Source organism: Cetorhinus maximus, chromosome 1 (assembly GCF_964194155.1).
Source record: "Cetorhinus maximus chromosome 1, sCetMax3.hap1.1, whole genome shotgun sequence".
Classification (NCBI taxonomy): domain Eukaryota; kingdom Metazoa; phylum Chordata; class Chondrichthyes; order Lamniformes; family Cetorhinidae; genus Cetorhinus; species Cetorhinus maximus.
Window position 1 is genome coordinate 174,495,488 of NC_135879.1, and position 16,130 is coordinate 174,511,617.

General features: G+C 42.9%; 1 protein-coding gene across 1 annotated transcript in view; it reads right to left on the bottom strand.

Moving 5' to 3' along the window:
* Positions 1–14,022: 14,022 nt before the first annotated feature.
* parp8 (poly (ADP-ribose) polymerase family, member 8) overlaps positions 14,023–16,130 on the bottom strand; it is a 443,855-nt gene continuing 441,747 nt past the window's right edge. The window contains exon 26 of the mRNA XM_078550076.1: positions 14,023–15,385. Coding sequence (XP_078406202.1) covers positions 15,283–15,385 — 103 coding nt within the window. The 3' untranslated portion in view covers positions 14,023–15,282. The remainder of the gene's footprint in view (positions 15,386–16,130) is intronic.

Here is a 16,130-nt window from a genome sequence, read left to right on the forward strand (position 1 = left end):
TGTTGGCTGTTGATAGGCACACTATTGAGCCTGTCAATATCAAACATGGGAGAGAAGCAGGCTGTGATTGGAGGTGCAACGTAACCTGCAACATAGAGTATTTGAAGATAGAGACTTTGGAGCACACGTTCACCATGCTTTCCCATGGCCGCTGGTGCTCTGGCCCAGCTGCAGCCACTTTCCCCTGGTTGCGGTTGCTTTCCCCTGGCTGGGGTCTCTTTCACCCAGCTACCGGTACTGTGACCCGGCTGCTTTCCCCCATTACTCCCTGTGTCCCACCTGTTCCCCACTGTGTTCCCCTGACTTTCGGTCCTCCCCTCGGTAGGCACCTGTGTTCAGACGCTGCTAGGCCTCAGGCCTCACACCAGCTTCACCACCCCAAACCGATTTTGTGAGTGAAGGTAAGTGAGTGTGAGAGTGGGTGAATGAATGAGGGTGATTGAGTGAATGTGAGGATGGGTGAGTGAATGAGGGTAAGTGACTGAGGGAGTGAGGGTGGGTGAGAGGGAGGGTGAGTGAATGAGGGTAGGTGAGTGAGTGAGGATGGATGAGTGAGTAAGGGTAAGTGACCGAGGGAGTGAGGGTGGGTGAGTGAGTGAAGATGAGCGAGTGAGTGAGGGTGGGCGAATGAGCGAGAGTGGGCAAGTGAGAATGTGAGGGTGGGTGAGTGAGAGGATGTGTGATTGAGAGGGTGTGAGCGTGTGGGGGAGGGTGGGTGAGTGAGCGTGGAGGTTGGTGGGTGAGTGTGTGTGTGTTCGTGGGTGAGTTTTGAGGATTGGTGAGTGAATGAGTGTGGGAGTGTGCGTGAGGGTGAGTTAGGGTAAGGGTGGGTGTGGGTGAGGGTGGGGTGAGTGAGTGAAGGTGAGTGAATGAGTGAGGGTGGGGCTAGGGTTGGTGGGTGAGTGAGGGTAGTTGAGTGTGAGGGTGGGTGAGTATATGAGGGTGGGGTGAGTGAGTTAGTGTTGGGTGAGTGAGTGAGGTTTGTTGTGTGGGGGTGAGTGTGTATGCACGCGCGAGGGAGGGAGGGTGTGTGTGCACCCACGCGCAAGAGAGAGAGGGTGCGCGTGTGAGAGGGTGAGCATGCACGTGTGTGACAGGTTGAGTGCGTAGCTCTCTGAAATTTGCTCATTGGTTCCCCCCAATTATGAGAAAAATTGAAATGTGGCCCCCGATGAGAATAGATTGGACATGCCTGGTTTAGACCTTTCCCTCAAATGTTTCAAGCTTACAACTCATGTTTCAGAAACCTGGGTGACCACCTGTAAATGTGCTGCTGCCTCTGTGAACCGCAGATATGTGAAATGCCTTTTGCTTCTGTTCCCTCTCCCCCTGGTGAAAATGATTGGTGTCGGCTTCGGGAGTGGGACTTCCAGGCCATTTTGGCTAGGGCACAGAGGCCTTTGGACTCGGTGAAAATTTGGGCCCAAGTACGGAGAAATGTAAGGGACTAAAATCTGACAAATCCCCAGGACCTGACGGCCTACATCTTGGGTTTCTAAAAGAGATAGCTGCAGAAAAGTGGATGCCATGGCTAAGATTATCTAAAATTCACTAGCTTTTGGGCCAAGCAGATTGGAAGTCAGCAAATGTAACACCATTATCAAAGGAAGGAGTAAGAGAGAAAATAGGGAATTATAGACTAAATAGCCTGACATTAGTCATCAGGAAAATGCTAGAATCTATTTTTAAGGAAGTCTCAACGATACACTTAAAAAGTCATAGTATGACCAGATAATGTCAACATGGTTTTACAAAACGGAAATCATGTTTGACAAATGTATTAATGTATTGGGGATCTAACTAGTAGGGTACATAAAGGGGAATCAATAGTTGTAGTATACTTAGATTTCCAAAGTCAAAAGATAAAGTGCCAGACAAAAGGTTGATATGCAAGTTAAGGGCTCATGGAGTTGGGGGGTAATATGATTAGAGGATTAGTAATGGACAGGAAGCAAAGAATCGCAATAAGCATGGCATTTTCAATTGGCAGGCTGTGACTAGTGGAGTGTCTCAAGGATCCATGCTGGGGACTCAATCGATACTAATGGGTTGGATGAAGAGACAGAGAGTAATATGTCTAAGTTTACCTATGACATAAAGCTAGGTGAGAATGCAAGCTGTGAGGAGGATACCAAGGGCACAAAGATATAGACAGGGTGAGTGGGTGCTAAGGCAGCAAATGGAGCATAATATGGGCGTGAGGTTGTTCACATTGGGCATATGAATAGGACGGTAGAATATTTTTTAAAAGATCTGAAACTTCTAAGTGTTGCTGCCCAGAGGGACTTAGGTGTACTCGTCCATGAAATACAAAAAGTTAGGATGTAGGTACAGAGAGCAATGAGGAAGACAAATGGCTGGCCTTTAATTGCAAGGAGATTGGAGTACAAGAACAAGGAAGGGCAGAATTTTCCATTCTGGAGATTAAGCGCAGTGGCAGGTGGGAAAGTTGCCATGATTACCGCTGGCGGCAGGATGGATTTAGCCACACGATTTTGCATTTTTCAGCTCATTAATTATACATCAACGAGGACTTGTTGAATTTCATGGCAGGGCAGGCAGGGATTTGTCCGCCCCGCCGTTACTTCATGGGGTCGAATGTCTGGCACCATATTTAAATGGCACTTGCACAGACATTCACTTGCTGCAGGCCAGAACAGGACAGTTCTGCATCACCATGGTGCCTAAATGGACAAAACTCATCTCCATGGTTCAACGAGGCCTCCCTGGGGAGTCTCCTTCACTCTGTCCAGGAAAGGCAGGAGGTCGTCTTTCCTCTGGATGGGATCATGAGGTCCTCCAGCCTGACCATGCCAGCCTGGGAGGAGGTCACCAGGGGGTCAGCACCCATGACCAACAGAAAAGGACCACCCTGTAGGGCAGGAAAATAATGAATAATCTGATGTGCTCCACCATGGTAAGTGAAACCTCTTCTCACTCCAAACTCACACTCTTGTAGAGGCATCAGGCAGTCTCAGTGTTAGAGTCCCCAGGGATGTCATGCACGACCAGCAAATGGGACAGCAGCACTGAATGTCTGCCAGCCACTTTATGACCACCATCTCATATAAGATCCTGCACAAATGGCATCTTAATTCCTTCACTGGGAGGGCTCAGCACAAACAAAAGGCATGCATGCTTCTGAAATGTTCTTTCATTCAAAGTGCTCAGTCAATCCATCTGTCTTTATGTAGGACAAGATCTCTCACAACAGATGGGAGAGAGCAAAGACTGGAAGAGGGACTCCTGAGCTAAGGGCACTCTCTTCCCATGAGAAGCAGGCAGCAGAGGTGGCTGGAGAGGACAGAGATCATTCCTGTGCTGAAGGCAAGATCAGCTTCCCTCAACAAGCGAGTGAGGGTCCATCTAATATACATCAACAACATGTGGACAATGGCTTTTAGTGATCTATAATGTTGGAGCCTGCCTAGTGAATCATTAATTCTCTCTTCTCTGTATTCCAACTACCAGAAAGAAAAGGTGGAGGAAGACCACCAGCAAGCACCTCAGCGCCAGCTCCCAGACCACCTCCAATGAGGAGGCAGAGGAACCATCCGATGAAGCCCCATCACTTCATTCACCTGCACCCTCCATCAGCATCCAAGATACATGCACCTTGTTGAGACCTAGTTCTAGAGAAGGCTTGGGTTGACAATCTGGTGATCAACCACACTGACACGTGTCCACGACTGGTGGAGGCAGTGACAGCCAAGGTTCCTGACACTTGGAAGACTGCTGGGGACCAGGCTCCTGCTGAGTTGGAGTCCAATGATAGGCCCTGAGAGAAATGTTGGAGGTGCAGAGACAGGCAGGGGAACATCAGGCACAGTTGTCCAAGGCTGTGACCAGACTGGAACGAAGGATGGAGGAGTCCATGACTTACCTGAACATTGACAGACAGCTTCCAAACCACCCAATCTTCCCTTGCCAGTAGCTGACTAGCTGTTCTTTACCCAGCCATTTAAATCTGCTAAACCTCACATGGAGACTTGCTTGCAGGATGCTGCCTGGCTCCCTTTAGCTTTCGACTTATCTACATTTTAGATCTTGGCACAAAAGTTTTATTGCAGTCCTTTGTAAGTTAAGACCAATGTTTCCAAAGCACATTTGTAAAATATAATTTTCTGAATAGTTTGTAACAGATATAAAAATATTGTCTTATCTGGTAGCTCACTTATTGGATGTATGTAACTCACAATCCCAGCTGCACAATTGAACCGCACAGACACAGAAAAATCACCAGAAAGATTTATCTTTTTAATTAAGCATTTACATCAATGATTGATCAAAACAGTTCATGAATTGATCAAAACAGCAAACAAAACTCCAAATAAAGAGAAATTAAACAGATAGCAACAGGAGTTGAAGTTCTAATTAAAAGCAATGTGAACCAAGTACAGAAAATATTTGGCCTCTGTATTTTTGGCAATATTTACATCATGTACATTGATGTTGTTGTTGACAGTATCTTATATTTCTAAGGCACTGAAAGCTAAGGTACTGAATTACAATTACATCTGTTATGACAGCTGCTCCACATTTCTTGTAATGAAAATTTTGTATCAAATTTAAAATGAAAGCGTGAAAGAAACAGAAATCTGGAGTTGAACACAGTAGTGGTGAAATTGATCTTCAGCGGTAGCACAGAATAAGCAAAGCAAATCGACAGCCCGTTTTACACCCTGCTTGATTTCCTTTTCCAGCCAATTTCACCCTCAGTGAATCTCATTCAAATAGAAGTGAAAAGCATTGAATTTTGCATCTGTGTGCATTCTGTTTAAATATTGAATAATTAATAAAATGATCTTAAATTATGAGAGATTAAAAAAAGGGTAAAATTGGTCTTTGATATGGCGCACAATGGGCGATAATGAATCGATGGCCCGTTTCACACATCATCCGATTTAAAATGGGCTGGAGGTAAACAGGCTTCCAATTCTCTATCACCCAATTTGCCCTTCTGCCGAAGACCAATTTTAACTCCAAGGAGTGCTAATGATAGGAATCTGAAAGGGAAAAGGACTGATTCAAGTTTTAGATGTATCCCTAACCTTCTGGTGAAGAGCCCCACATAAGTCTTAACTTATCTCTTTCTTTTAAATGCTGATATCTAGTTGCTGTCTAAACTTGGAACACGGCTCCTACAGTTAAAATATCAACAGATATTAAAGGAACTGAAAACAGAAAGTGATTTACTCTTTGGAGGGTGCATTCAGAATAATATTAACTCAAGGAGTTAACTTCCTGACATGCATTAATTATCATTAATATCCATTCTCAAAAGCAATAAAAAAAGCAAGACTGAAGTATTTTGCCATTTACTTGAAGTCAAAACAAGCTTGCAGGATTTTATGGTTTCTCTGATTATCTTCACTGGGGACACAAAAAGCTACCGTATCAAGTACAACTAACATCAGGGGCTGAATTTTAAGGTCATCGGGCGGGCTTGGTGGGTGGGCCCGGGAGCGGTCGGGAAATGGCCCGCCACCTGCAATCGACCCCCGACTGCGATTTCACGCTGGCTGGCCAATTAACGGCCAGCCAGCGTGAAATATGCGCTGAAATGCACAGTGCTGCCGGGTGGGGGCGAGAACAGGGCGAGCGCTGGTGTCAGCGCGGGTGCGGGGGTGCATGCAATGAAAGCTCCCTGAAGGCAGACAGCTGCCTCAGGGAGCTGAAGAATTTGAAACCATTAAATAAAGGTTTTAAATTGTAGAAAAAAAATGCCCACACATCAGACTCACTTATCTAAAAGTACAGATTATAAAAACCCTGCCCATACGTTTTTATTTTTTTTAAATTAATATTGGAAACCTCATCCCACCCTTGGATGAGGTTTCCTCAAAAATCCAAAGGCAGCCTGGCCGATTCGCCCACCCGCCAACTGTAACATTGGACGGGCAGCGAAAAATCCACGTTAATTAATACATTAATGTAGGTCTCTTATTTGTCTGAAATATCGCGCGAGTGCACGATGACATCGGGACGCTCGCCCAATGTCATTGCACGCTACTGTACGCTTGGCCAACACGGGCACGTGCCCACATGCCGAGCGAAAAATCCTGCCCCATGTGTAAATATCAGTGTGGGAAACTTGACTGCAAATGAATCTAAATTTGTTGGGCTTAGTACACAGGAGTTGTGCAATTCACTTCCTGGATCTTGTTCCAAACACTCAGCTTTTATCTTGTTAGTTGCACGGTAGCTTTTAGTTCAGTTTTTTACATGGATTAGGCTGGTTCCAAAAAACATTGGATAATCCACCGGTAAGTGTAAGGTTGATTTTTCTTTAACTTTATGAATAATGATACCTTAATTAATCACAGGAACAGGACTAGGCCATTCAGCCCCTCAAGCCTTTTCCTCCCTTCGATTAGATCAAGGTAGTCAGAAGCATTCAGGGTGAAATCTGACTTCGGCGGTTGTGCAAAACCAGGTGATAGAAACTTGCCAGGCTGTTTTGCACCCTGCCAACTTGTTATCACTCATTTTGCATTACTGCTGAAGACTAGTATCATCCCCAGAGTTTTAAATTTAATTACAGACAATAACTTACAAGCTACAGCTACACAAATAAAGGGATCATGCTCTCAGATCTTATTTCGAAATACCAGCCAATCACCATTTCATGAAAAACTAAAGAGTTGAACTGCAGTAATACTGGGATAGAAAATAGATCCGGATTGTTGGCTGAGACGGGATCGACACTCCGAATACATTAGTCATTTGAACAACAAACCCCTAATACCATGTCATAACACCCAAGAGTGAAAAGAGACCTGCAGGAGCTCAAACTGGTATGAGTAAGTACAGTCAACTCATAAAATTAGAATTGTAATCTCATCAAAAAGACAATTTGACAATGTACGTCACCAAATCCAAACTGTTTTGAAAAAATATAATTTCTCAGCAGATATACCATAAATATATATTTTAAATAAAACATACTGCACTGCTCATGCAAAAACTTAATCAGATCATTTCCAATAGTAATAGAACACTCTACTGCTTGTGTGCCAAACATACATCATTAAAGTCTTACATTGCAGTTACACTGTACAATCAGTTTGTTGACTGTAGGGAACAAAGTGCAGCAAGCAACAATACAGCTTTACAGAATGCTGCAAATTGCACTTTTAGGCTGGAGATAGTTAACTGTGTACCTGATTACCTGGGTGGACAGAGCTCCACTCTTCTATTAGTTATTCCTTCATATTAGGAGGGCGCATTTGCTTTCTCATGTTGGGTCAGGCGGTGGTTAATTAAGTATAGCCAAATGGCGTTCACACCATTACAGACAGACCTTGGGTGCCCATTGGAATGGACAAAATGTATTCAGCTCTGCCCAGGGGATGAATGCCAGGGTTATTGTCTTTTATTTACTTTCATGAGATGTGCACCCACCCACCACCAACCCCCCTGCCCCCCGCACCACCCCCAACCCACCGCCGGCATTTGTTGCTCATCCTTAATTGTCCTTGAACTGAGTGGCTTGCTATAAAAGGGAATCTGAGGAAATGGGCAGCAAAAAAAAAACATTGAGGTCCAGGCCAAGATGCCCAGGCTCTTACCCACCAGGTGAACCCCACTTAGAATCTCTGGCAGTCAATCTGCTTCCATTCACTGGATATACCAATTTCTGTTGATTTGTCCTGCTGGGACTGCCTCGCAGTTCCCTCTACCAATACAGCATCTCTGAATAGAAGGGCCATGAATTTTCGGCTCCACTGTGTCTGTGAAATATTGGATTACTGAAAGGAAGATGAAAGTCAGTCCAGGAATCTGTGCTAATTGAAAAGATGAAACGGAGAGCGGTCAGGAACTGCTGACTGAGGATTGATTTTCCTTTGAATTTCTTGTCACCACAAGTCTCCAAAAACAAAATTCACCACACTTATAAGTCTAAGAATGACAGAGAGTTAAGAATAAATCACCCAGAATGAAAAACAGTAAAAACTGGGAAACAAGAATACTGGTCCGAGCTGGTCTTGTATATCTTAAAATGGAACACCATAAAAACTGGGAAATAAGAGTACTGGTCTGAACTGTTTTTTTCCCCCTTCCAGGCAGGCAGAAAAAGTGTTCTCTACAAATAACAGAGCATATTAGCCTTGGTTATGTCCTGAGAAGAGTTGTCCCTTAATAAGTCCAAAATAAATGAGCTTTTGAAATGTGTTATGCCTGGAGAGCCTGTGCAGTGAACTAGGAGGATGTAGCTTCCTGTCTAGGACTCCCACAAAATGTTCCCCTTTCTGATCTTGGAATGTCATCAGAGAGAAGTACATGTTGAGGATTGCAGGGTATTTTTTCAACTTTGTGTTCCCAATAGGGCCCATGGCCCACCTGGAGCACACAACAGAAATCCCAGTATGTTGTGTGTGACTTTCCTACTATTAGTGGTTGGAAAATTGTGCACAGCACAAAGCAAAAATTTCTAAGCTGCACTCTTGCTGGGCAAGTCTTCCCTCTGAGAACATAGTTAGGAAATTACCTTTTACATTTGTTCCTATTAGGGTATACTTAACAGAGGCCTAGGAACTGGGCTTCTGCCCATCTTTTCAATTGACAGACTGGTATATAGTGTGGGTAAATAAAACAAAATAAATAAAAAAAATTTCCTTGCTCCGCTGGTATACACCCAAAATCATTACCAGAAATCTAGATCATTTCTACAACAGGTTCACTGATTAGCAAGGTGCCTGCTCTTCCCAAAGGAGGCCTTCTATTTATCTGCATTAGACAGACCTACATAAAAAAAAATCACTTTAAAATAAAATAATGATGAGAAACATACTGAGGCACTTAGTAAGAAACATAGATGTGGTATGTGGCAGCCTTCTGTCTTGTAATGTGATGGTTTTTACCATGGTGGTCAACTCTGTGTTAAGCATTGCCTGGCTCAGGAGCTCCACTCTGGCATGGCAGTCTCTGCTGCATTTGCTGCGGAGGAAGACAGTGGATTAAGAAGGTGCATGATTCACTGGACTCTGTTTTCTCTGATCCCTCTTTTCGGCTAGCTGAGCTTTGCATTGCTGTTCATCTCTTCCAATGCCCTTCAAAACAGTAAATGTCCAGAGAGCACACCATCAGCGACTATCTCCCAGTTGTCAGTGTCAATGTCCCTCATCTTCATATCTCACTTGCAGGTGTCCTTGTAGTGGAGGAATGGACATCCAGGAGGTTGTGACCCAATGGCCAATTCAACATACAGGAAGTCTTTGGGTATACAGCCACCATCCATCCGATTAATGTGGTTGAGTCAGCACAGATATTGTTGGCTTAGCAATGAGTGTATGTTGATGGAATTAGCATATTCCAGGACCTCTGAATTGGTGACCTTGTCCTGTCAAGAGATGCCAAAGATACGTCTGAGATAGCGAAGGTGGAAACTGTTCAGGCTTTTCTCCTGCCTAGCATATGCTGTCCAAGTTTTCCCACTGTAGAGCAGTGCACAGGCTTGGTAGACTCGCAGTTTGGTGTTCTCAGTCAGGTCTCTATTGTTCCACACTCTCTTACCCAATTTGGACATAACCACTGCAGCTTTTGTGATGCACGTGTTGATTTCAGCATCAAGTAACAGATTGCTGGTGATTGTGGGGCTGTGATATGTGAAACTATCAACAACCTCCAGCATCATATTGTCAGAGCTGACAGATGGCGGTATGGCAACATCTGGATCATGACATTTGTCTTCCTGATGGTGATGGTCAAACCAAACTCTTTGCCAGCGTGAGAGAGTCTGTCCATTTGCTGCTGAAGGTGTTCCTCAGTTTGGAGTATTAGTGCAGCATCGTCAGTATCGAGCTGCTCTGATGAGGACTTGATGCACCTTTGTTTTGGATCTCAGGTGAGCAAAGCTGAACAGCTTTCCGTCAGTTCTTGTATGTAAGTAGACACCGTCTGTAGAGGACCTGAAGGCATCTGACAGCAGCTATGAGAATATGTTAAAGAATGTCGGTGCCAGAGCATGACCCTGTTTGACCCCACTGCAGATCTCAGAAGGTTCCGATGTTGCCCAATCACAGCTGACCTTACCCATCGTGTTGTTGTGGAAAGAGGAGATCACATTGAGTAGCTTCGGCAGGCAGCCAATTTTCTCCAGCAGCTTAAATAAACCACCTCTGCTCACATGGTGAAATGCCTTAGTGAGACTGATAAGGACAATATATAGTGATCTGCTTTATTCATGGCATATCTCTTGCAGCTGCCAGACTGAGAAGATCACGTGAATTGTAGATCTTCCAGTTGTGAAACCACACTGGGATTCGGGATAGATGTGTTCAGCCAGGACCTGCAGCCCAACAAGGGCAACAACTTTTCCCACAGCGCTCAACAGGGAGATTCCTTGATAGTTGTTACAATCACTGCCTTCACCCTTGTTCATGTACAAGGTCACAACCTTGGCATCACGCATATCCTGGGCCACTGCCCCCTCCCTCCAGCAGGGACAGAGAAGTTTGTGCAGGTGTGTGCTGGTTTCCCATGCTTGTTCAAGAGGCATAGCAACAGCAACTGGAGCTTTGTCCATGGCAAGTGAGACAATAGCTTTGCTAAACTCCTTCACTGTGGGTACGATATCCAGCTCTGACAGGCAGGATTTCTATGACGTTTAGAGCTTCCTTGGTGATAGTGTACACAATAGAACACAACTGAAGGTAGTGTTCCACCCATCTCTCCAACTGTTTATTGCAGTCAGTGATGACCTCCCCTGCCTTTGTTTTTAGTGGAACCATTTTCTTTACCGATAGATCTGTTGCCATTTTGCTCCCTTCATAAATGCCCAACATTCCCTGTCTCGAAGGACATCTGAATATTCTGGCAGAGTTGTAACACACCGCCTAGCAGTTTGTTGGACTTTACTTTGAGTGACTCTTAGTGCATTCTGAGCCGCTGAATGACAGGTTCCATCACACTTATATTAGCCTCAAGCAAGTCAGCATTTTTCCACTCTTGCTTCCCTTATGTTGAAAGTAGAATATTGTAGATGGTATCTTGAAGTGTGTTCCATTTTGCTTCTGCACGGGGTGTGGAAATGCCAGAGAGCACAGAGAAACATCGAGCTTGCATTTATATAACTCCCTATTATATCTTCAGGATATTTTAAAGTTCTTCACAACCAGAGAATTACTTTTGAAATGCAACTGCTGTTATTTAGGCAAACACGGCAGCCAATTTGAGAACAGCAAGATTCCACACAGGACAATTGGAATCTATGCGCATTTAATCTGAGGGAAGATGGGTACATATACTGGGAGAAATCCATGGTCTGCTTTGAATAATGATGGGATATCTTTTACATCCACCTGGATCACAAGAGCAGGTAGGCGGAGGCGTAATTTAATATTTCATCTGATAGATGAGGCCTCCAAATATGCAGCACTGTTTAAGTATGTTATCAAATGCTAGGCTTATAAAAGCAAGCATTATGAATAATTATTAATACAGATGACCTAAAATTCACTGCACATTCCAAAAACCTATTTCAAAAGACTCCACTATGATAATTAGTGCACCGAAGCACTGTCAATGCATTGGAGCTTCTGTTACTCTTGCGAAAGTCCAGCGTTACCCTTACACACATGTGGGGTCAAATTTAATGCCCCCTCTGGGTGAGTTTAGAGGTGGATGGGGGTGCTGTGTGATTGGGCAGTTGGGTGCGGGTGGAGATCCTGCCTCCCTCCAATTAAACCCGGGGCAGGAAGGCTTGTGGGCAGCCTTCCCACCCGGTTCCCAATTGAAACCCTTAAGTGGGCAATTAATACCCATTTAAGGGCCTCATCCCACCAGTGCTGGTATTCAACCAGTGGTGGGTGGAGGACTCGACATGTGGGGAGACCAGCCAGGAAATCCTGTACAGGTACAGCTGGCGGTAATGGAGAGCTGCCTGCCTGTGATTGGCCAGCAGCTCTTGAGGCGGGATTTCTGTCCCACTGGGATAAGTCCTGCAATTAAACGGCTGCCATTGAGCCAGGAGCCCTGGCGGCAGGGTTCCTGATGCAAATTAGGGACTTCATTCTCTTGGGGCTTCCAGAGATAGACTCAGCAGGGGTGCCACCAGTTTGTTGGCGGACATCAGGCCCCCCCCACCGCCATCATTAAATTATGCCCGTGGTGTTCATGGTTTACTCATCTTTCACACTCATGAGAAACAGCTTGGTAGTGTGTCAATGTGGGTACTGGTCCCGCTACTGCACAGTGTCGTTAGAAATCTTGGTACATATGTGCCTTTTTATCTTGGGATGTTCAGGTAGCACATCATGTTGCCAATTGTGATCCACGACAATGAGGAGAATTGCTTTCACTTATTTCTTCGTAATAAAATGTGCTTTCAAAAACACAATTATTACTGTAAGAGTATGAAATAAATATACTATTCAAAGGAAAATGTTCACTTTATCATGATACTAACTGGAATGAACATACAGGCATTCTGCTCATGCTACTATTACTAAAACCAAAGCTTAGTCACACATTGATGAAAAATATAAGTACCACTTGCTGACTAACAAAGAAGGAAAACATTACGGCGTAAAATTTCTCTTTGGCAGAGGCATAAAATGAGCTTTAACGGATTGGTTGTCCATTATTCATCCTTTTGATTTTCTTTTCCTTTGATTTTAATCTGTTACCGCCCATTTTGTGGCCCTACTGAAGTTAATTTTCACTCCTAATTAATCTAAAACAAAATCAGTGGAAGAGTTATCAGCTGCAGTAAGTTTCAATGTAAACATATACATCCCCAGTTTATTCATAAGGGCAATTTTAAATACACAATGCCGATTGCCCGAATAGTTATCCTCAGTTCCTGACTGAGGGCCTGTTAACTGCACGGCGGACATCCAGATAGTGCTGTAATGATGATTTGATACTATACCAGAAACAGGTGGATGGCAGTGTGAACAAACTCCATTATTGGATGAAAGAAGTGACATATGTTAAAAATGCAGAACAAAAATGTAATTTTAAAAATAGTATAAACTATGATTAATGACAATGAATTCTGATGTGGTTTTAAATCAAATGACAATGACTAGAGATCTCATCAAACCTTCCTAATTTTGACAAAAAGGTACAAGTATACAATATGTGCTGAAATTGTTGAAATCTGTTTTAACGAATTAGTTTACAATGTGTACATTCCTTATTACATACATGTGTTTGTAATATGCGTCTTTCAACTTTGAAAAGTGTTACCAAGAATGACTGTTTTAAAATGACACATCAGAAATGTTAAGACAATCCAATGTTAATGTAAGATGTATTCAAAGGATGTGAGTGTTGTATTTTAAACAATCTCAAGTCCATAGAAAGTTTGATTTGTAAACTTTTTCCATACCTGATATTTTAATTTTTTTTTACTGTTTTAAGCTGAAGTCAGTACCACCAATATGAAGGGAGACAGCAAAGAGGAATGAAACAGGGAAAAGCATTCTGAAGAGTGCTTGTTATAAAACTCTTTGTAATTGAAGAGTTTCAAATTAAATGTTGGTTTTCACGGTGTTTGATAAAGAAGGGTGGAGTAAGCATTGTAAAGTGTTTTGTGCTTGTATCTAGATTGAGTCTGTAATTTTGAACAACTTTAATGAAAAATATAAATATTGCAATGCTCTCTTCATGCCATCATTTCCCTGTCTGCATGGTTGTAACACATATAACATGGGCTGCATAATTCTCTCCAGCGTGAACTCCTCTATAATTCAACATGTGACACACATTAATACATATAAACAAAAAAAATACCTAATTTGTTTTTATAGGCCTTAAATAAAGCCAAGAGTAACATGATTTTGTCTTTCTTACATGACAGATTGAAGAGGGGATTGTGCCGCAAATAAAATACCCAACATTACTACAAACTTTACTTGCAAAATTAAACTTTTCAAAACAGAAGCCAATTATCCTGTCATGTGATGATGGCACCACCAATTTGATGCCATGTGGTCACATCCACATGCTTTACTTAAAGATCGTAATACTGGATCAAAATAGTTACAAAAATTCTTGCTTTTTTTCTCCTTTTTTGAAAATAATACCCACCAAAACCCAGCAAACCTTCATGTAGAAATTTTATCAGTAGGGAATTCAACACTGACAGAATTAAAAGGTTTAAGATCAAATGCACTAATTCCATCAGGGAACTAGAAGCGAGAGTGTACTGTCTGTAAAGAAGTCCTTTTCAGCAAGAGCCAATGATAAAACAGTTCAGCAGTACAGTAAGTTTCTTCTTGTAGATAGGGTTGAAGACCGCTCCTTATTTTCAACATAACTGTGCCACTTTTATGGAAAAGAACAGTGTATTTTTGGACTAGTCAGGATATCAAAATGAGTATCTTTTATTGTCTCAATATTCTAAAGTCTTGCACTATACCTCTAGTTAAAAAATGTACATTTTGGCAGACCATTTTTCAATGCGTTGACATCTTATTACTTTTACTCTGGTGTAAAAGGAATTTGTAGAGGCAGCCAGCACCAACGCTCACGCCACCAAGAGTTAAAAAAGGGTCTTTTTCATATAAAAGGTGGCATCACTATGGCACATTAGAAAGGGGTTGGCTCCACTTAGGCCTGCAATCAAAGCACCCCAGGCAGTTTTTTTTATTATTATTTCTTTTTGCCGCTGTAATTGTTATTTTTTTCAAAACATAAATAAAATCATGGTTTGGCTGGCACAGCCAGGGTGTTATAACACACACTGACTTTTTAAAAAACAGACTCCTGTTCCTGACGGGACAGGGTTATATCAGTGTTCCTAAAACTTAGAGATATTTATGAATAAAGAAAAACACTTGATAAATGTGGAAGGAAAATGGCTCCTTGAATCAGCTGATGACTGAGGCAAGCCTTTCCGTCCCAGCATTCCTACATGGCAGAGGGGCAAAGGCCCCATGTATATCGCTCAGTGCAGATTCTACACAGGTCTACATCTTGTCAAGACCCACAATTTCATGAATCAGCACAGGAGTACAACCTGGTCACAACTGCACTCAATCTCACACTCAATGCTCTACCAGTGCCAAAGCTGAATAAAATTGGGGCCAATGCATCTTTTCCAGGAAAACCTATTATAACAAAATCAACATTCGACAACACCTACACTCCAGACTTGGCAATACTAAAATGTTGTTAGGTTCAGGTAAGAAATCTGGAAATTAAAGTGCGTTATTCAAAATCTTATGTTTGTGCATTTGAAATTAGATTGTTAATATTTTAGTTCAAAACTGCACTGCAGCTTAAAAGCCAGAAAAGGTATTCTGATCCAGTCAGTGACGATGTGTGAATCTTTTAACCTGTTGCTGTCTGGTTTCCAATGACCCGAAGGATTTCTTTATGAATGCTGGGTTCTTGTGTGTTCGTACTTATATCACCCACTTGGCCATCTTCATAACTGAAATGAATAACAAAACAATATTCTTTTTGGGCTTTTCTGGAGTTTGAGTTCTTAGTAGCTATATTTCGAGGGACGAATGCCAAAGTGAAAACCGACTCCTAGTTGGTCCATCATTTAGACAGTGCAAGCAACACATTTATTTTTTCAATTGGAACCATTTTGGTTGGGAATGGACTGCCCATAATGAAGAATTTTGAGGTACATGCAATACTATGACAACAAACCAGATGGGCACTTGTGCAAATGTTGGTTATTATAAAGCCAAGCAAACACAAGTCTTTTTCTTTCAAAAAAAGTCACATAGGCCTGGGTTCTTGTCTATTTTGAGCTGACTGACTGGAGGAAAATGCAGCAGGGAGGTTTGCCTCCAAATCGCACCTCAAAAAAAGCACCTGCACAATTTTCTTCCATTCCATACAAATGGCATCCGGTGGTAAAGAATCCTTCAGTCCAGAGGCATTGAGGCCACTCTTCACAGAACACAGATACTGCAGTGTTGAAGCCACAAGGGATCCATTGCTGGCTTCATGCAGGAGACAGGTGTGCTCCTTCTTTAGAACACCAAACATAATCCACCGTTTAACTCCGTCCCGTGGAGAGATTTCCCCCTGATTCCCATTGACTCCAGTCTTGCTAGAGCTCCTTGGTGCCACACTCGGTCAGATGCTGCCTTAATGTCAAGGGCAGTCACTCTCACCTCTGTGAAGACATAACTGATTATGTGCAGAGCAGCACTCAAAAG